The sequence below is a fragment of the Bombina bombina genome, chromosome 2 (assembly GCF_027579735.1).
Source record: "Bombina bombina isolate aBomBom1 chromosome 2, aBomBom1.pri, whole genome shotgun sequence".
In the NCBI taxonomy this organism is placed as follows: Eukaryota; Metazoa; Chordata; class Amphibia; order Anura; family Bombinatoridae; genus Bombina; species Bombina bombina.
This window is the reverse complement of record NC_069500.1, coordinates 223,489,469-223,510,870: the sequence shown is the minus strand read 5'-3', so window position 1 is coordinate 223,510,870 and position 21,402 is coordinate 223,489,469. Positions and strand designations below refer to the sequence as shown.

At 38.3% G+C, this 21,402-nt stretch overlaps 1 protein-coding gene across 1 annotated transcript in view; it reads left to right on the top strand.

Moving 5' to 3' along the window:
• The window catches only part of TMEM161B (transmembrane protein 161B), a 304,648-nt gene that overhangs the window by 142,451 nt on the left and 140,795 nt on the right, over nt 1-21,402 (top strand). Inside the window, exons 10-11 of the mRNA XM_053701478.1 lie at nt 4,152-4,265; nt 4,427-4,601. Of these exons, the coding sequence (XP_053557453.1) occupies nt 4,152-4,265; nt 4,427-4,601 (289 nt within the window). The remainder of the gene's footprint in view (nt 1-4,151; nt 4,266-4,426; nt 4,602-21,402) is intronic.

Genomic DNA, 21,402 nt, shown 5'->3' with positions numbered 1-21,402 from the left:
AGCAATGATCAATCATTAAAATTTGCAGTACTACAAAAATCCTCTCTAGGAATAAGAGGAGGTAATATTGAGGAAACCCTCTTAAAAATGGAATGTAAATGGATACATTTGTTACAAAGTTTTAAACCATATGGACTAAATGATAGTAATAATTATAATGTATACTTATAAAATAAGATTAAAATTCCATCTAACAACAAGTCAAACATACTAAGTCAATTACAAACCCCCATAACATGCCTATACTCATAATGTACTAATATTTCATAAACACTCATTAGAAAATTCTCCCTTCCCCCCCCCCCCCCCCCCTGGTTTGTTATGATCTCAAATAAAGCTATATTTTCAAGGTTCTATTTTAATCCTAGTTTATTTCACTGCAATGAGATCGAATCATAAACAAGTACAGAAGTTATACTATCTGTATTTACTCACTACTGAGTGACAAATTAAGTACACTCACTTATAATCACCAGAATATCCATTTATAATAGATGGATATAATTTTCACTTTAACAAACATTTATACACATGGCACAATTGGTTTTAGCACAAGGTCTCACTGGTTTTAGTTTCTGTATAATTCACCTTTTAGACAATTTATCACATAGTTAATGGACCTACTATAGTTATTTTTAAGTATGATCCCAGATATTACACACTTGGAATAGTGTTTCACAGCATTTAATTTTAATAAAACCAATTCTACATAAACACAGTATTAGTTTTTAGTAACACAGACACCTAGATAGACAATTTCAATAATCCTTGTATTTCTTTTTTCTTTTTTCACTAGTGCACATAACAGCATCTTTAAAAAATTCAATGAATGAATTACACAAATATTTATCTAAAATCCCAAATTCTTGCAATTATATTTCTGCACTTTATAATTTCATTTTTTAATTTTTCACTATTTTATTTCCCAATAATTTATTTATTCTTGCGGGACTTAGTTCACAATGTAATCAGTTTTTTCAATTATTTCACTGAGTCACATTTCTATAATCATTCAATTTATTGCGGGTGTAGAGTATCACAAATTATACAACGAATCAACAATATTGACAGTTAGTGGCAGACTATTTTCAAGTTAGCAATGTTCTAGATATAAGAAACTTAATAATTAGTGAGGTAGTATGTTGTTTCCAAAATAAAAATCTCTGGTGGGGACAATCATCTTTATATTGACCAGATCGTAGTCCAAGCAAAGCAGAATAGAATATGGTTATCATAAAGCGAGCGCTTTTTTCACTTTGAAACAACAGGCAGACAATAGATACATAGGTTTCATAATTGGAAAGATTTCAAACCTAAAATTATGATACACTCTGCCACAATCATTCCGGCTCCTAGCAAAATCTCAGGCACTAAGGAGTACATGGACAATACTGCATGTCGTAGTTTGATTGACAGTTGATTGATCCAACCAATCCACTGATACTCGCAACGAATGGGAACAGAGGGTGTGTTCGAAGCAGTAATTTAAACTTATCCTTTTGCCGCCTCGCGTAACCCCCTCTGAGGAAGCGTATGGGAAACGCGGCGTCAGGGGTTTCTTAATTTTTTAACTGCTCTCCTATGTTGTTCAAATAATATAAAAACTCTAATTAGTAATACTAAAAAATCTATCTGACATAGCTTAATAATTCGTGATTGCTGACTTAGCCTATGTACTTTAGGGCAAAACAAGAAATATGGCAGTTAGATAGTTACTTAAAGTAACGGCTATTTAAAAGCTATCTCTGTAATCCAATACAACGGCAACTCAATGGTAAAGGTAGCACTAGAGTTATGGTAATTATAAGGTAAACTGGATATCAGTAATTCAAAGGTAACATTATATATCCAGCATAGGGATAACTAAAAAGCAAATTGTATAAGCGGCAATACAATAGTAATATTACAAACAAGAAATAACGTTAACTAAAAGGTAAATTGCGCTATACAACTACGGTAATCTAAAGGTAACCAGATGGTACATTAATGATCATTTACCAGTTCTATCCTGACTATCTAATAAACAACTAGCAGTGCTATAATAGCTTCTAACCCAAGCACTTTGTGATCTAGTTTACACAGCCTTCATTCAAAATGTAACGTGTATTTGATACTAGAGGCACTACACTACGTTACAATCCAAGTGTCATTATAAAGTCTAGTCTGAGGGCATTCAGCCTATAGCGTTGATCTCAAACAGATACACATAGCTATATATTACTTAGCATCAGGCACATTTCAGTAACCTAATAGCTAACAGCTTTCATCATTTGAGAATAGGAGTGATATGACGAAATCGCCACATCAATACCATAAAAATTAGTATTTAAATACTTTACATTTAAGGTTTAATGCTTACCAGTAATTGAAGCCTACATATATAAGCCTTAATGTTAAAAGGAACACTACTTCTATAAACAAGAAATACATTATTAAATCATCTTTTTCTCTGTTTATAACCAGCGGACATTAAAGTATCTGTTATTCATCTTGATACTCAATAGCTAAAGTAATACAATTGAGACACTGATCTCTACAAAGCTTGATCTTTCAAGGGAAGTGTTAAATTCTTTCATGAAGTCATAAACAACCATAACTGTTTGAATACACTGTCTTTAAGATACCTGACATTTTGGAAGCAGCCATATATATCTTATTAGCTCAACGAACGTACAAGCTAGAAACTACTTATTAAAGCTGTCATTTTCTATCTCATTTGAAACTGCTTAAAGTAGGATATCCAGTAATTGTTTATTGTTAATATAAGTATTCAGCCATTTCTAGTAGTATTTAGGACTTCCTGACCAATAAACTTAGTACATTGAACTAGAGACACCATTAGGCTAATTATTGATGAAAACAAATATTCTTACAAATAAAAATGAGACTTTCCCAATAGCTAGAAACTGACAGATGGTTAGTCAGCTATCATTTGATAAATACAGATAACCAGCATTTGAGGGGTGAGACCCAGTGGACTGTGAATCATACATTATTTAAATATAAGGACTTATTCAGTCAAGCCATGATTTAGGCTATTAACTAAATAAGAATCTCTTTAGTTTACTTAGGGTCTCAGCCCACATACTTTCGATACATTAGAGTTTTAACAATACACTTTGGAGATGTGTTTTTAAGCACCAAACGCAGGCAGCAAACACAAGTGCAATTTTGCTGTCATTTTAAAAGTAAGCAATAAAAGTTAAATTTTAATTGTACAAAAAATTGATTTGCTGAATGAATACATAAGATGTTTAACAGTACATAGAAGCATAATTTTCTTGAACTCAATTCACAATCCTTGTGAACTGAGTCAATTTGTTCTAATGTTCAGTTCTATGCTTACGTACTGCTCCCAAAGTTAGACCTAATCACTTGAGTATTACTCCAATACAAGGTCCCTAGGGAGATTACTACAACAAGTATTCAAACATACAAAGAAAAAGAAAAATTAAAATTGGAAATTTGTTTCCTTTTTGTTCTCTTTTTTCCACATTTTTTAGGGAGTCATCTGAGCTGTGTTTTAGTAATGGATCTGTTTATCCAGACCAGATTCCTGTAACTTCACTTACCTGGATCTAAATTTAAAGGGACACTAAACCCAGATTTTTTCTTTCATGATTCAGATAGATAGAGCATGCAATTTTAACCAACTTTCTAATTTACTCCTATTATCAATTGTTCTTCGTTATCTTGCTATCTTTATTTAAAAAGCAGGAATGTGATGCATAGGAGCCGGCCCATTTTTGGTTGAGAACCTGGGTTATGCTTGCTTATTGCTGGGTAAATGTAAGCCTCCAATAAGCAAGCACTATTCATGGTGCTGAACCTAAAATGGGCTGTCTGCTAAGATTTACATTCCTGCTTTTAAAATAAAGATAGCAAGAGAATGAAGAAAGATAATAGGAGTAAATTAGAAAGTTGCTTAAAATTTCATGCTCTATCTGAATCATGAAAGAAAAAAAATTGTTTCAGTGTGCCTTTAAAGCCAGGACATGCGTATAAAGCATCTGTGCGTGTTTATTCAAAATATAACCATCTTTACTAATGCAGCAATTCCTGGAAAAAGAGGAAATGTGAAATATTCTATATCTTAAAGTTTTACATGTGATGATATTTGTTTTATTAATACATTTTGCTTTTTCTTACAGGTTTCTGCTTCATATAAACTTTTTGGCCCCTCTACTAATGGTTTTACTGTGGGTGAAACCAATAACTAAGGATTATATTCTGAATCCACCGTTGGGCAAGGAAAGTGTTCCTTTGTAAGCAAATTATTTTTTCATTTTAAATATTCTAGATTTGTGGATTGTTAGTTTGTATTTATGGGAAATGCTAAACAGAATAAGGGCATTATTTACTTTGATTACTCTTTTTTACATGTTGACATTTTGCTGTTAAACTATAGTTTATTTTTTAAACGCAGAATGACAGAAGAAACATTTGATACTGTGCGTCTTTGGATCATCATTTTGCTGTGTGTTTTGAGACTGACTATGATGAGGTACCATTTACAAGCTTACTTAAATTTAGCACAGAAATGTGTGGATCAAATGAAGAAGGAAGCTGGCAGAATAAGTACAGTGGAGCTACAGAAAATGGTAAGATTTTTTTATTTAATTATTCTTTAGATATTTTTATTACCTTGAAAAGTATGATTTGGAGGCAAAGTGCTCGGTATCTAAAAATACTCTTAAAAACGGGCATTTTCATTCATTAAACTTTACAAACATGCTAATTTTTTAAATACTTACCTTTGCGTTATGGTAAACATAATGCTGATCCCCGGCCCGCAGCTCCTGCTTTCATTAGCATATCGATGACAATCCGGCTTCTTTCAATCGTGTGCCTTACGAGCTGGGCGGCAAAAAAGATTGGAGGAAGCCGGATTCGTCAACGTTCTGCTAAAGAAAGCAGGAGCTGCGGGCAGAGGATCGCCGGTCTGCTTTCCATAAAGCAAAGGTAAGTATTTTTTAAAAATAAGCATGCTTGTAAAATTCAATGAATGAAAGTGCCCATTTTTTAAGAGTATTTTTAGATAGCCGTCACTTATTCATTAAAGTTTACGTTCACTTTTAATTAGTAGTGGCATAAATATCTCTTGGTCAACAATTGCTGTTTAGAGTTTTCACATTACTTAATCCAAATGGCAATCATAGCTTTCTGTTAAAACCGTTCAGATTGGCATATCATTCTTAATGTGATGGTATACTCTCCCCTATTTAAAATCCGATTCGGAATGTTAGTGATATTTTAGATGGAGGTTAATGCACCATTTGTAATGAAGATGCACTATAACTTACTTTTTAATATAGAGATAGATTTTTTTCTGTGAACCAATGGTTCGAATTGTTCTCTAATCAGCACTCTAGCTACAACAAAAGTGCCTTATGGGGAGAGCACTGATTGGACAACAATTAAACCCTTGAAGTGGGCGATTTTCAAATCTATATTAAAACGTAAGTCCGTCTAAAATATCACTAACATTCTGGATCTGATTTTAAAAAGGGGAGAGTTTACTAACACTTTAACAGGACAGTCAAGTCCCCAAAAAACTTTCATGTTTCAAATAGGGTATGTAATTTTAAACAACTTTCAAATTTACTTTTATCACCATTTTTGCTTTGTACTCTTGGTATTCTTAGTTAAAAGCGAAACCTAGGAAGGCTCATATGAAAATTTCTAAGCCCTTGAAGGCCGCATCTTATCACATGCTTTTTTATTTGCTTTTCATAACAGGGTAAACCATATAGATAACATTGTGATCACGCCCGTGGATTGTGGCAGACACTGCACTAATTGGCTAAAATGAAAGTCAATAGGTAATAAATAAAATGTCATGTGATCAGGGGGCTGTCAGAAGATGCTTAGATACAAGTTAATCACATAGGTAAAAAGTATATTAATATAACATTGTTGGCTATGCAAAACTGTGGAATAGGTAATAAAGGGATTATCTATCTATTAAAACAACTAACATTCTGTTGTTGCCTGTCCCTTTAAGTAGAATTGGAAATGTTTTGCTGTATACATAGAAACATAGATTTTGATGGAAGATAATAACAATAGGCCCAGCAAGTCTTTGTAGCATATCCTTATCCCAGGTATTCTTAAAGTCCCCCACAGTGTTTGACATTACCACCTCTTGTGGAAGTTTATTCCATGAATATATCGCCCTTCCTGTAAGAAGTGCTTCTGCAAATTACTCCTGAATATTCTACTCTTCAGCTTGAGATCATGACCCCTTGTTCTTGAATTTTTCTTTTTATGAAAAATACTCACGGCCTCCGTTTACTAAGCCTTTTAATATACTTGAAAGTTGCTATCATATCACCTATTTTCTTCCTAAATGGATAGAGTCCACAGCTGCATTCATTACTTTTGGGACTTAAGAACCTGGCCACCAGGAGGAGGCAAAGACACCCCAGCCAAAGGCTTAAATACTCCTCCCACTTCCCTCATCTCCCAGTCATTATTTGCCTTTCGTCCCAGGAGGTTGGCAAAGAAGTGTCAGAAGTTTGTTTTTTGTCTCTTATAGAGGCTAGTACTTTTCGACATGGGACGGGAGTTTTAAGTAATCCTGTCAGTCTCTCAGTGAGGGCCTGGATGAAAGTTAGAGTCCGGAGATGCAGGAAGAGTCTGCGAAACCATCCTGACTCATTTTAACAGCTTCACAAGCAATCAGCGTTGTTGAACTTCATTTCGCTGCCTGCTTTCTTCTCTCCATGGCGGAGGCGATGCTATTATCTGTCACACTTGAAGGGCTGTGTTCCTGTTTCCACGGTATAAATTCTGGTAAGATCGTTTCATTTTACTTCTACATTAATGTACTATCATACAAATGTTTCTGGTGAGGTGCCTACCTTGCGAGATTTACTAGACTATAGGGTCTCAGTGGGACTCCTTTTGTATCTTGGAATCAAGGGTTAATATCTCCTGAGGGGGATTATTGAACAGGGTTTTTTAATCATGTTTATGCGATTCAATCTGCTTATGTGTAGTGTTAACTGGGCTCATGGCTTGGAACTTAAAGGCCTTTGGAAGTGATGCGACCTTAGGGTTGGGCGTGCTTTTTTGGACTGTACGGTTGACCTTGTGACTGGGCGTGATTACGTTCTGGCGACGGAACATTTCTCGTACACAGGGGTCTGATTCATAGGAGGTGGTGAGTGCCCCAGCCATTGTGGGTATCAGGTGCCTTTTGTTTTTCTTATAGTCCATTTTTGCATATTCTATGTCCAGTTATGGAGGATTCTGATGCTGAGACTGTTCAAATTTCAGATTCTGATTCTTTGTCCTGTGAAGAATCCAGTTTGGCCTTGTTGATACATGTCAATCAGTTATGTTCGGTATGCCGTATTAGTGCGCCTTGTTCCCCGGGCTCGGGGAATCAAGGGACCGCTGAGCCATCCGCCTCTGGGTGCCCTGTCCTCCGAGAGGCGAGTTCCCTACCGCTCCCTACGACTACACATGCGGATAATCCAGATTATGTTTACCCCTTCTTGCAGGGCAGCTTGTTTCCCCCGGAGGTTGCAGCACATTTTCGCTTCCATATATTTTTGGCTATTATTCGTCTGCAGAGTCCAGACGTTTATTTTCGATTGTGCTCGTGCCCTATTGTCCCGGGTCTCCCGGCCTTGGGAGGGCCTGTACAGTTCCCTGCGGATGTAGCTGTCCCTGAGTGTTGTGCCTTTCGTTACAGAATAGCGCACCTTCGCGTATTACTCAGACATGTTTTCTTTCATGTAATTAGCAAGAGTCCATGAGCTAGTGACGTATGGGATATACATTCCTACCAGGAGGGGCAAAGTTTCCCAAACCTCAAAATGCCTATAAATACACCCCTCACCACACCCACAAATCAGTTTTACAAACTTTGCCTCCTATGGAGGGGGTGAAGTAAGTTTGTGCTAGATTCTACGTTGATATGCGCTCCGCAGCAGGTTGGAGCCCGGTTTTCCTCTCAGCGTGCAGTGAATGTCAGAGGGATGTGAGGAGAGTATTGCCTATTTGAATTAAATGATCTCCTTCTACGGGGTCTATTTCATAGGTTCTCTGTTATCGGTTGTAGAGATTCATCTCTTACCTCCCTTTTCAGATCGACGATATACTCTTATTTATATACCATTACCTCTGCTGATTTTTGTTTCAGTACTGGTTTGGCTTTCTACTACATGTAGATGAGTGTCCTGGGGTAAGTAAGTCTTATTTTCTGTGACACTCTAAGCTATGGTTGGGCACTTTTATATAAAGTTCTAATTATATGTATTCAAACATTTATTTATTTGCCTTGACTCAGAATGTTCAACGTTCCTTATTTCAGACAGTCAGTTTCATATTTGGGATAATGCATATGAATAAATCAATTTTTTTCTTACCTTAAAATTTGACTTTTTCCCTGTGGGCTGTTAGGCTCGCGGGGGCTGAAAATGCTTCATTTTATTGCGTCATTCTTGGCGCTGACTTTTTTGGCGCAAAATTTTTTTTCTGTTTCCGGTGTCATACGTGTCGCCGGAAGTTGCGTCATTTTTGACGTTCTTTTGCGCCAAAAGTGTCGGCGTTCCGGATGTGGCGTCATTTTTGGCGCCAAAAGCATTTAGGCGCCAAATAATGTGGGCGTCATTTTTGGCGCTAAAAAAATATGGGCGTCACTATTGTCTCCACATTATTTAAGTTTCATTATTTATTGCTTCTGGTTGCTAGAAGCTTGTTCACTGGCATTTTTTCCCATTCCTGAAACTGTCATTTAAGGAATTTGATCAATTTTGCTTTATATGTTGTTTTTTCTATTACATATTGCAAGATGTCCCACATTGAAACTGAGTCAGAAGATACTTCTGGAAAATCGCTGCCTGGTGCTGGAGCTACCAAAGCTAAGTGTATCTGCTGTAAACTTATGGTATCTGTTCCTCCAGCTGTTGTTTGTACTGTTTGTCATGACAAACTTGTTAATGCAGATATTATTTCCTTTAGTACTGTTACATTACCTGTTGCTGTTCCGTCAACATCTAATATTCAGAGTGTTCCTGATAACATAAGAGATTTTGTTTCTAAATCCATTAAGAAGGCTATGTCTGTTATTCCTCCTTCTAGTAAACGTAAAAAGTCTTTTAAAACTTCTCATTTTTCAGATGAATTTTTAAATGAACATCATCTTTCTGATTCTGATAATGGTTCTTCTGGTTCAGAGGATTCTGTCTCAGAGGTTGATGCTGATAAATCTTCATATTTATTTAAAATGGAATTTATTCGTTCTTTACTTAAAGAAGTCCTAATTGCATTAGAAATTGAGGATTCTGGTCCTCTTGATACTAAATCTAAACGTTTAGATAAGGTTTTTAAATCTCCTGTAGTTATTCCAGAAGTTTTTCCTGTCCCTGGTGCTATTTCTGAAGTAATTTCCAGGGAATGGAATAATTTGGGTAATTCATTTACTCCTTCTAAACGTTTTAAGCAATTATATCCTGTGCCATCTGACAGATTAGAGTTTTGGGACAAAATCCCTAAGGTTGATGGGGCTGTCTCTACTCTTGCTAAGCGTTCTACTATTCCTACGGCAGATGGTACTTCCTTTAAAGGGATACTAAACCCATTTTTTTTATTTCATGATTCAGATAGAGCATGAGATTTTAAGCATCTTTCTAATTTACTCCTATTATCAATTTTTCTTTGTTCTCATGCTATCTTGATTTGAAAAAGCAGTACTGTAAGCTTTAGAGCCAGACCATTTTTTGTTCAGCACATGGGTAGCACTTGCTGATTTGTGGCTAAATGTAGCAAACCAATCAGCAGCTCTACCAAGGTGCTGAACTAAAAAATGGGCCGGCTCCTAACCTTTTATTACTGCTTTTTCAAATCAAGATAACATGAGAACAAAGAAAAATTGATAATAGGAGTAAATTAGAAAGTTGCTTAAAATTGCATGCTCTATCTGAATCATGAAAGAAAAAATGAGGGATTAGTATCCCTTTAAGGATCCTTTAGATAGGAAAATTGAATCCTTTCTAAGAAAAGCTTACTTGTGTTCAGGTAATCTTCTTAGACCTGCTATATCTTTAGCGGATGTTGCTGCAGCTTCAACTTTTTGGTTAGAAGCTTTAGCGCAACAAGTAACAGATCATAATTCTCATAGCATTATTATTCTTCTTCAACATGCTAATAATTTTATTTGTGATGCCATCTTTGATATCATTAGAGTTGATGTCAGGTATATGTCTCTAGCTATTTTAGCTAGAAGAGCTTTATGGCTTAAAACTTGGAATGCTGATATGTCTTCTAAGTCTACTCTGCTTTCCCTTTCTTTCCAGGGTAATAAATTGTTTAGTTCTCAGTTGGATTCTATTATCTCAACTGTTACTGGAGGGAAAGGAACTTTTTTACCACAGGATAAAAAATCTAAAGGTAAATTTAGGTCTAATAATCGTTTTCGTTCCTTTTGTCACAACAAGGAACAAAAACCTGATCCTTCATCCTCAGGAGCGGTATCAGTTTGGAAACCATCTCCAGTCTGGAATAAATCCAAGCCTTTTAGAAAATCAAAGCCAGCTCCTAAGTCCACATGAAGGTGCGGCCCTCATTCCAGCTCAGCTGGTAGGGGGCAGATTACGTTTTTTCAAAGAAATTTGGATCAATTCCGTTCACAATCTTTGGATTCAGAACATTGTTTCAGAAGGGTACAGAATTGGCTTCAAGATAAGGCCTCCTGCAAAGAGATTTTTTCTTTCCCGTGTCCCAGTAAACCCAGCGAAGGCTCAAGCATTTCTGAAATGTGTTTCAGATCTAGAGTTGGCTGGAGTAATTATGCCAGTTCCAGTTCTGGAACAGGGACTGGGGTTTTATTCAAATCTCTTCATTGTACCAAAGAAGGAAAATTCCTTCAGACCAGTTCTGGATCTAAAAATATTGAATCGTTATGTAAGGATACCAACATTCAAAATGGTAACTGTAAGGACTATCCTGCCTTTTGTTCAGCAAGGGCATTATATGTCTACAATAGTTTTACAGGATGCATATCTGCATATTCCGATTCATCCAGATCACTATCAGTTTCTGAGATTCTCTTTCCTAGACAAGCAGTACCAGTTTGTGGCTCTGCCGTTTGGCCTAGCTACAGCTCCAAGAATTTTTACAAAGGTTCTCGGGGCCCTTCTGTCTGTAATCAGAGAACAGGGTATTGTGGTATTTCCTTATTTGGACGATATCTTGGTACTTGCTCAGTCTTCACATTTAGCAGAATCTCATACGAATCGACTTGTGTTGTTTCTTCAACATCATGGTTGGAGGATCAATTTACCAAAAAGTTCATTGATTCCTCAGACACAGGTAACCTTTTTAGGTTTCCAGATAGATTCAGTGTCCATGACTCTGTCTCTGACAGACAAGAGACGTCTAAAATTGATATCAGCTTGTCGAAACCTTCAGTCACAATCATTCCCTTCGGTAGCCTTATGCATGGAAATTCTAGGTCTTATGACTGCTGCATTGGACGCGATCCTCTTTGCTCGTTTTCACATGCGGCCTCTTCAGCTCTGTATGCTGAACCAGTGGTGCAGGGATTACACAAAGATATCTCAATTAATATCTTTAAAACCGATTGTACGACACTCTCTGACGTGGTGGACAGATCACCATCGTTTAGTTCAGGGGGCTTCTTTTGTTCTTCCGACCTGGACTGTAATTTCAACAGATGCAAGTCTTACAGGTTGGGGAGCTGTGTGGGGGTCTCTGACAGCACAAGGGGTTTGGGAATCTCAGGAGGTGAGATTACCGATCAATCTTTTGGAACTCCGTGCAATTTTCAGAGCTCTTCAGTCTTGGCCTCTTCTAAAGAGAGAATCGTTCATTTGTTTTCAGACAGACAATGTCACAACTGTGGCATACATCAATCATCAAGGAGGGACTCACAGTCCTCTGGCTATGAAAGAAGTATCTTGAATTCTGGTATGGGCGGAATCCAGCTCCTGTCTAGTTTCTGCGGTTCATATCCCAGGTATAGACATTTGGGAAGCGGATTATCTCAGTCGCCAAACGTTACATCCGGGCGAATGGTCTCTTCACCCAGAGGTATTTCTTCAGATTGTTCAAATGTGGGGACTTCCAGAAATAGATCTGATGGCCTCTCATCTAAACAAGAAACTTCCCAGGTATCTGTCCAGATCCAGGGATCCTCAAGCGGTAGCAGTGGATGCATTGTCACTTCCTTGGAAGTATCATCCTGCCTATATCTTTCCGCCTCTAGTTCTTCTTCCAAGAGTAATATCCAAGATTCTGAAGGAATGCTCGTTCTGCTGGTAGCTCCAGCATGGCCTCACAGGTTTTGGTATGCGGATCTTGTCCGGATGGCCTCTTGCCAACCGTGGACTCTTCCGTTAAGGCCAGACCTTCTGTCGCAAGGTCCTTTTTTCCATCAGGATCTCAAATCCTTAAATTTAAAGGTATGGAGATTGAACGCTTGATTCTTAGTCAAAGAGGTTTCTCTGACTCTGTGATTAATACTATGTTACAGGCTCGTAAATCTGTATCTAGGGAGATATATTATAGAGTCTGGAAGACTTATATTTCTTGGTGTCTTTCTCATTATTTTTCCTGGCATTCTTTTAGAATTCCGAGAATTTTACAGTTTCTTCAGGATGGTTTGGATAAAGGTTTGTCTGCAAGTTCCTTGAAAGGACAAATCTCTGCTCTTTCTGTTCTTTTTCACAGAAAGATTGCTAATCTTCCTGATATTCATTGTTTTGTACAAGCTTTGGTTCGTATAAAACCTGTCATTAAGTCAATTTCTCCTCCTTGGAGTTTGAATTTGGTTCTGAGGGCTCTTCAAGCTCCTCCGTTTGAACCTATGCATTCATTGGACATTAAATTACTTTCTTGGAAAGTTTTGTTCCTTTTGGCCATCTCTTCTGCCAGAAGAGTTTCTGAATTATCTGCTCTTTCTTGTGAGTCTCCTTTTCTGATTTTTCACCAGGATAAGGCGGTGTTGCAAACTTCTTTTAAATTTTTACCTAAGGTTGTGAATTCCAACAACATTAGTAGAGAAATTGTGGTTCCTTCATTATGTCCTAATCCTAAGAATTCTAAGGAGAAATCATTGCATTCTTTGGATGTAGTTAGAGCTTTGAAATATTATGTTGAAGCTACTAAGAATTTCCGAAAGACTTCTAGTCTATTTGTTATCTTTTCCGGTTCTAGGAAAGGTCAGAAGGCCTCTGCCATTTCTTTGGCATCTTGGTTGAAATCTTTAATTCATCATGCTTATGTCGAGTCGGGTAAGACTCCGCCTCAAAGGATTACAGCTCATTCTACTAGGTCAGTTTCTACTTCCTGGGCGTTTAGGAATGAAGCTTCGTTTGATCAGATTTGCAAAGCAGCAACTTGGTCTTCTTTGCATACTTTTACTAAATTCTACCATTTTGATGTGTTTTCTTCTTCTGAAGCTGTCTTTGGTAGAAAAGTACTTCAGGCAGCTGTTTCAGTTTGAATCTTCTGCTTATATTTTCAGTTTTTTTCTTTATAAGATTTAAACTTTATTTTTGGGTGTGGATTTTTTTCAGCGGAATTGGCTGTCTTTATTTTATCCCTCCCTCTCTAGTGACTCTTGCGTGGAAGATCCACATCTTGGGTAGTCATTATCCCATACGTCACTAGCTCATGGACTCTTGCTAATTACATGAAAGAAAACATAATTTATGTAAGAACTTACCTGATAAATTCATTTCTTTCATATTAGCAAGAGTCCATGAGGCCCACCCTTTTTTGTGGTGGTTATGATTTTTTTGTATAAAGCACAATTATTCCAATTCCTTATATTTATGCTTCGCACTTTTTTCTTATCACCCCACTTCTTGGCTATTCGTTAAACTGATTTGTGGATGTGGTGAGGGGTGTATTTCTTTCATGTAATTAACAAGAGTCCATGAGCTAGTGACGTATGGGATATACATTCCTACCAGGAGGGGCAAAGTTTCCCAAACCTTAAAATGCCTATAAATACACCCCTCACCACACCCACAAATCAGTTTTACAAACTTTGCCTCCAAGGGAGGTGGTGAAGTAAGTTTGTGCTAGATTCTACGTTGATATGCGCTCCGCAGCAAGTTGGAGCCCGGTTTTCCTCTCAGCGTGCAGTGAATGTCAGAGGGATGTGAGGAGAGTATTGCCTATTGAATGCAGTGATCTCCTTCTACGGGGTCTATTTCATAAGGTTCTCTGTTATCGGTCGTAGAGATTCATCTCTTACCTCCCTTTTCAGATCGACGATATACTCTTATATTTACCATTTCCTCTACTGATTCTCGTTTCAGTACTGGTTTGGCTTTCTACAAACATGTAGATGAGTGTCCTGGGGTAAGTAAGTCTTATTTTCTGTGACACTCTAAGCTATGGTTGGGCACTTTATTTATAAAGTTCTAAATATATGTATTCAAACATTTATTTGCCTTGACTCAGAATGTTCAACTTTCCTTATTTCCAGACAGTCAGTTTCATATTTGGGATTATGCTTTAAATTATCATATTTTGTCTTACCTCAAAAATTTGACTTTTTTCCCTGTGGGCTGTTAGGCTCGCGGGGGCTGAAAATGCTTCATTTTATTGCGTCATTTTTGGCGCGGATTTTTTTGGCGCAAAAATTCATTTCCGTTTCCGGCGTCATACGTGTCGCCGGAAGTTGCGTCATTTTTTGACGTTATTTTGCGCCAAAAATGTCGGCGTTCCGGATGTGGCGTCATTTTTGGCGCCAAAAGCATTTAGGCGCCAAATAATGTGGGCGTCTTATTTGGCGCCAAAAAATATGGGCGTCGCTTTTGTCTCCACATTATTTCAGTCTCATTTTCATTTGCTTCTGGTTGCTAGAAGCTTGATGTTTGGCATTTTTTTCCCATTCCTGAAACTGTCTTATAAGGAATTTGATTTATTTTGCTTTATATGTTGTTTTTTCTCTTACATATTGCAAGATGTCTCACGTTGCATCTGAGCCAGAAGATACTACAGGAAAACCACTGCCTGCTGGATCTACCAAAGCTAAGTGTATCTGCTGTAAACTTTTGGTAGCTATTTCTCCAGCTGTTGTTTGTATTAATTGTCATGACAAACTTGTTAAAGCAGATAATATTTCCTTTAGTGATGTACCATTGCCTGTTGCAGTTCCCTCAACATCTAAGGTGCAGAATGTTCCTGATAACATAAGAGATTTTGTTTCTGAATCCATAAAGAAGGCTTTGTCTGTTATTTCTCCTTCTAGTAAACGTAAAAAGTCTTTTAAATCTTCTCTCTCTACAGATGAATTTTTAAATGAACACCATCATTCTGATTCTTTGGACTCTTCTAGTTCAGAGGATTCTGTCTCAGAGATTGATGCTGATAAATCTTCATATTTATTTAAGATGGAATTTATTCGCTCTTTACTTAAAGAAGTACTAATTGCTTTAGAAATAGAGGATTCTAGTCCTCTTGATACTAATTCTATACGTTTGGATCAGGTTTTTAAAGCTCCTGCGGTTATTCCAGAAGTCTTTCCTGTTCCTAATGCTATTTCTGCAGTAATTGCTAAGGAATGGGATAAATTGGGTAATTCATTTACTCCTTCTAAACGTTTTAAGCAATTATATCCTGTTCCGCCTGACAGGTTAGAATTTTGGGACAAAATCCCTAAAGTTGATGGGGCTATTTCTACCCTTGCTAAACGTACTACCATTCCTACGTCAGATGGTACCTCGTTTAAGGATCCTTTAGATAGAAAAATTGAATCTTTTCTAAGAAAAGCTTATCTATGTTCAGGTAATCTTCTTAGACCTGCTATATCATTGGCTGATGTTGCTGCAGCTTCAACTTTTTGGTTGGAAACTCTAGCGCAACAAGTAACAAATCGTGATTCTCATGATATTATTATTCTTCTCCAGCATGCTAATAATTTCATCTGTGATGCCATTTTTGATATTATTAGAGTTGATGTTAGATTTATGTCTCTGGCTATCTTAGCCAGAAGAGCTTTATGGCTTAAGTCTTGGAATGCTGATATGGCTTCTAAATCAACTCTACTTTCCATTTCTTTCCAGGGAAACAAATTATTTGGTTCTCAGTTGGATTCTATTATTTCAACTGTTACTGGTGGGAAAGGAACTTTTTTACCACAGGATAAAAAGTCTAAAGGTAAAAACAGGGCTAACAATCGTTTTCGTTCCTTTCGTTTCAACAAAGAACAAAAGCCTGATCCTTCGTCCTCAGGAGCAGTTTCAGTTTGGAAACCATCTCCAGTCTGGAATAAATCCAAGCCTGCTAGAAAGGCAAAGCCTGCTTCTAAGTTCACATGAAGGTACGGCCCTCATTCCAGTTCAGCTGGTAGGGGGCAGGTTACGTTTTTTCAAAGAAATTTGGATCAAATCTGTTCACAATCTTTGGATTCAGAACATTGTTTCAGAAGGGTACAGAATTGGTTTCAAGATGAGACCTCCTGCAAAGAGATTTTTTCTTTCCCATGTCCCAGTAAATCCAGTGAAAGCTCAAGCATTTCTGAATTGTGTTTCAGATCTAGAGTTGGCTGGAGTAATTATGTCAGTTCCAGTTCCGGAACAGGGGATGGGGTTTTATTCAAATCTCTTCATTGTACCAAAGAAGGAGAATTCCTTCAGACCAGTTCTGGATCTAAAATTATTGATTCGTTATGTAAGGATACCAACGTTCAAGATGGTAACTGTAAGGACTATATTGCCTTTTGTTCAGCAAGGGAATTATATGTCCACAATAGATTTACAGGATGCATATCTGCATATTCCGATTCATCCAGATCATTATCAGTTCCTGAGATTCTCTTTTCTAGACAAGCATTACCAATTTGTGGCTCTACCGTTTGGCCTTGCTACAGCTCCAAGAATTTTCACAAAGATTCTCGGTGCCCTTCTGTCTGTAATCAGAGAACAGGGTATTGTGGTATTTCCTTATTTGGACGATATCTTGGTACTTGCTCCGTCTTTACATTTAGCAGAGTCTCATACGAATCGACTTGTGTTGTTTCTTCAAGATCATGGTTGGAGGATCAATTTACCAAAAAGTTCTTTGATTCCTCAAACAAGGGTAACCTTTCTGGGTTTCCAGATAGATTCAGTGTCCATGACTCTGTCTTTAACAGACAAGAGACGTCTAAAATTGATTACAGCTTGTCGAAACCTTCAGTCACAATCATTCCCTTCGGTAGCCTTATGCATGGAAATTCTAGGTCTTATGACTGCTGCATCGGACGCGATCCCCTTTGCTCGTTTTCACATGCGACCTCTTCAGCTCTGTATGCTGAACCAATGGTGCAGGGATTACACGAAGATATCTCAATTAATATCTTTAAAACCGATTGTTCGACACTCTCTAACGTGGTGGACAAATCACCATCGTTTAATTCAGGGGGCTTCTTTTGTTCTTCCGACCTGGACTGTAATTTCAACAGATGCAAGTCTCACAGGTTGGGGAGCTGTGTGGGGATCTCTGACGGCACAAGGAGTTTGGGAATCTCAGGAGGTGAGATTACCGATCAATATTTTGGAACTCCGTGCAATTTTCAGAGCTCTTCAGTTTTGGCCTCTTCTGAAGAGAGAATCGTTCATTTGTTTTCAGACAGACAATGTCACAACTGTGGCATACATCAATCATCAAGGAGGGACTCTCAGTCCTCTGGCTATGAAAGAAGTATCTCGAATTTTGGTTTGGGCGGAATCCAGCTCCTGTCTAATCTCTGCGGTTCATATCCCAGGTGTAGACAATTGGGAAGCGGATTATCTCAGTCGCCAAACGTTGCATCCGGGCGAATGGTCTCTTCACCCAGAGGTATTTCTTCAGATTGTTCAATTGTGGGGGCTCCCAGAGATAGATCTGATGGCCTCTCATCTAAACAAGAAATTTCCCAGGTATCTGTCCAGATCCCGGGATCCTCAGGCGGAGGCAGTGGATGCATTATCACTTCCTTGGAAGTATCATCCTGCCTATATCTTTCCGCCTCTAGTTCTTCTTCCAAGAGTAATCTCCAAGATTCTGAAGGAATGCTCGTTTGTTCTGCTGGTAGCTCCGGCATGGCCTCACAGGTTTTGGTATGCGGATCTTGTCCGGATGGCATCTTGCCAGCCATGGACTCTTCCGTTAAGACCAGACCTTCTGTCACAAGGTCCTTTTTTTCCATCCGGATCTGAAATCCTTAAATTTAAAGGTATGGAGATTGAACGCTTGATTCTTGGTCATAGAGGTTTCTCTGACTCCGTGATTAATACTATGTTACAGGCTCGTAAATCTGTATCTCGAGAGATATATTATAGAGTCTGGGAGACTTATATTTCATGGTGTCTTTCTCATCATTTTTCTTGGCATTCTTTTAGAATACCGAGAATTTTACAATTTCTTCAGGATGGTTTGGATAAGGGTTTGTCCGCAAGTTCTTTGAAAGGACAAATCTCTGCTCTTTCTGTTCTTTTTCACAGAAAGATTGCTATTCTTCCTGATATTCATTGTTTTGTACAAGCTTTGGTTCGTATAAAACCTGTCATTAAGTCAATTTCTCCTCCTTGGAGTTTGAATTTGGTTCTGGGAGCTCTTCAAGCTCCTCCGTTTGAACCTATGCATTCATTGGACATTAAATTACTTTCTTGGAAAGTTTTGTTCCTTTTGGCCATCTCTTCTGCTAGAAGAGTTTCTGAATTATCTGCTCTTTCGTGTGAGTCTCCTTTTCTGATTTTTCATCAGGATAAGGCGGTGTTGCGAACTTCTTTTGAATTTTTACCTAAAGTTGTGAATTCCAACATCATTAGTAGAGAAATTGTGGTTCCTTCATTATGTCCTAATCCTAAGAATTCTAAGGAGAAATCATTGCATTCTTTGGATGTTGTTAGAGCTTTGAAATATTATGTTGAAGCTACGAAATCTTTCCGTAAGACTTCTAGTCTATTTGTTATCTTTTCCGGTTCTAGGAAAGGCCAGAAAGCTTCTGCCATTTCTTTGGCATCTTGGTTGAAATCTTTAATTCATCTTGCCTATGTTGAGTCGGGTAAAACTCCGCCTCAAAGAATTACAGCTCATTCTACTAGGTCAGTATCTACTTCCTGGGCGTTTAGGAATGAAGCTTCGGTTGACCAGATCTGCAAAGCAGCAACTTGGTCTTCTTTGCATACTTTTACTAAATTCTACCATTTTGATGTATTTTCTTCTTCTGAAGCAGTTTTTGGTAGAAAAGTTCTTCAGGCAGCGGTTTCAGTTTGAATCTTCTGCTTATGTTTTTTTGTTAAACTTTATTTTGGGTGTGGATTATTTTCAGCAGGAATTGGCTGTCTTTATTTTATCCCTCCCTCTCTAGTGACTCTTGTGTGGAAAGATCCACATCTTGGGTAGTCATTATCCCATACGTCACTAGCTCATGGACTCTTGTTAATTACATGAAAGAAAACATAATTTATGTAAGAACTTACCTGATAAATTCATTTCTTTCATATTAACAAGAGTCCATGAGGCCCACCCTTTTTTGTGGTGGTTATGTTTTTTTTGTATAAAGCACAATTATTCCAATTCCTTATTTTATATGCTTCGCACTTTTTCTTATCACCCCACTTCTTGGCTATTCGTTAAACTGATTTGTGGGTGTGGTGAGGGGTGTATTTATAGGCATTTTAAGGTTTGGGAAACTTTGCCCCTCCTGGTAGGAATGTATATCCCATACGTCACTAGCTCATGGACTCTTGTTAATATGAAAGAAATGAATTTATCAGGTAAGTTCTTACATAAATTATGTTTTATAGGCATTTTGAGGTTTGGGAAACTTTGCCCCTCCTGGTAGGAATGTATATCCCATACGTCACTAGCTCATGGACTCTTGCTAATATGAAAGAAATTAATTTATCAGGAAAGTTCTTACATAAATTATGTTTTTCAGTTATTAGACGACCCTATCCTTAACGGATACGGGAATCCACAGTCTTCTACTTCGAATGGCTCACCTCATTAGACATGAGGGGATGAAGTAAGCTCCTGATTGTCTGTTATTGACATCCTTTCCAGTTTTCTTGGAAGATCAGGGTTCCGTTTGGCTGGTGTTGCAGGTTGACCTGTTTCTTCTTGGGCGTTAATTTACGGGTTGCCTTATATTTTCTTTTATCCGATTAGGATATCTTATTTTTGTTTATATTTTTCCTTCGGGAACTTTCTGTGATCGTTACTCACTGTTACTTCTGCGGAAGTTTGTTAAGGGACATGTTAGTCCTATGTTTGTCTGTTATTCCTTCTTCCCCTCTGAGGGAGAATTTATGAAACTTGACAGTTAGGACCCAGGCGGCAGGCTCTGTCTCGTGAATGTTCAGACAGGTGGCGCCGTTTCTGCTCGGCTGGTCCGGTCGAGGCGCTGAGTGCTCATATTATCATTTTGTGTTTCTTGTTTCAACAAGTTCAGGTAAGCATTCTAGAGGACCTGTGGGTCCGTGAGGCAGGAAGTATTGTTTCAGTCCTTATTAGCCCTCAATCTGGTTGACTGGGTCAGTGGAGTTCCGCTGCATCACTCTCTTGCGTCTTATATTATCGGGACCTAGAGTTTTCCTCCCCCATGCTGTAGAGGGTTGGAGGGCTTAGCGCCCTCTTGCCGCCAATGTGGGTGGTTTGGCCTTCTGAGGCTCTGGGATTGTCTTGTTTGGACTTGGTCTTTCAGCAGCTAGTAGCCTGATGGGTAGTTTAGCTACTTAGCTGCGGAAGGTTTGCAAACTGTAACCAGCTGCGGCTATTTGCACATTGACTGTGTAATATCAAGCTGTTTTCATGAGACCTTTTTGGTTCCTCCGTTTTCTCCGTGTGGGTTAGGTCTCCTTTTAGGGACCTGGTTTTCCCTCCGGTAGATGGTTGTTCCCTTTTAGGGACTCTGGGCGTGGTCTCCATTGGGCTTTGCTTAGGGTTCTTCCCCGGAGCTGGGGATACTCTGCACCCTTTTCTCTCTCTGATCCTCTGATTGTATGGAGGTGATGTGGAGACCAGTCTTTGCTTGAGTGTTTTTGGCCTCGAAGTATCCCCTTGCTTCTGGTCCTGTGGATGTTTGAGCATCAATGGGCCCTAGTGGTGTTGTATGAATCTTAACGCCTTAGATCCTTTGGAGCGTTGGACATCGGCAAGGGGTGGTCTCTTCCTTGGGTCGGGACTTGCGAGTTATTCTCTTTATCCGGGTTGATCTGGATATTGCATTGATATCTCCTTGTGGGTCTGTTTTTTATATCAGGCGGGGTGTTAAGTTCTCGGTTATTGTTTGTTTAAACAATTGAGGGTTCGGACCTATCTTCACCCTGGTGCTTCCGGTTGCTGTGGCTTCACTCTGCGTTTTCCCTTGTGGATCCCGTTGCAGGTTCTTAACGGACCTGGTTTACCAGGTTTTCTGAGTGCCGATGCTCATTGGGCTCGACCTAC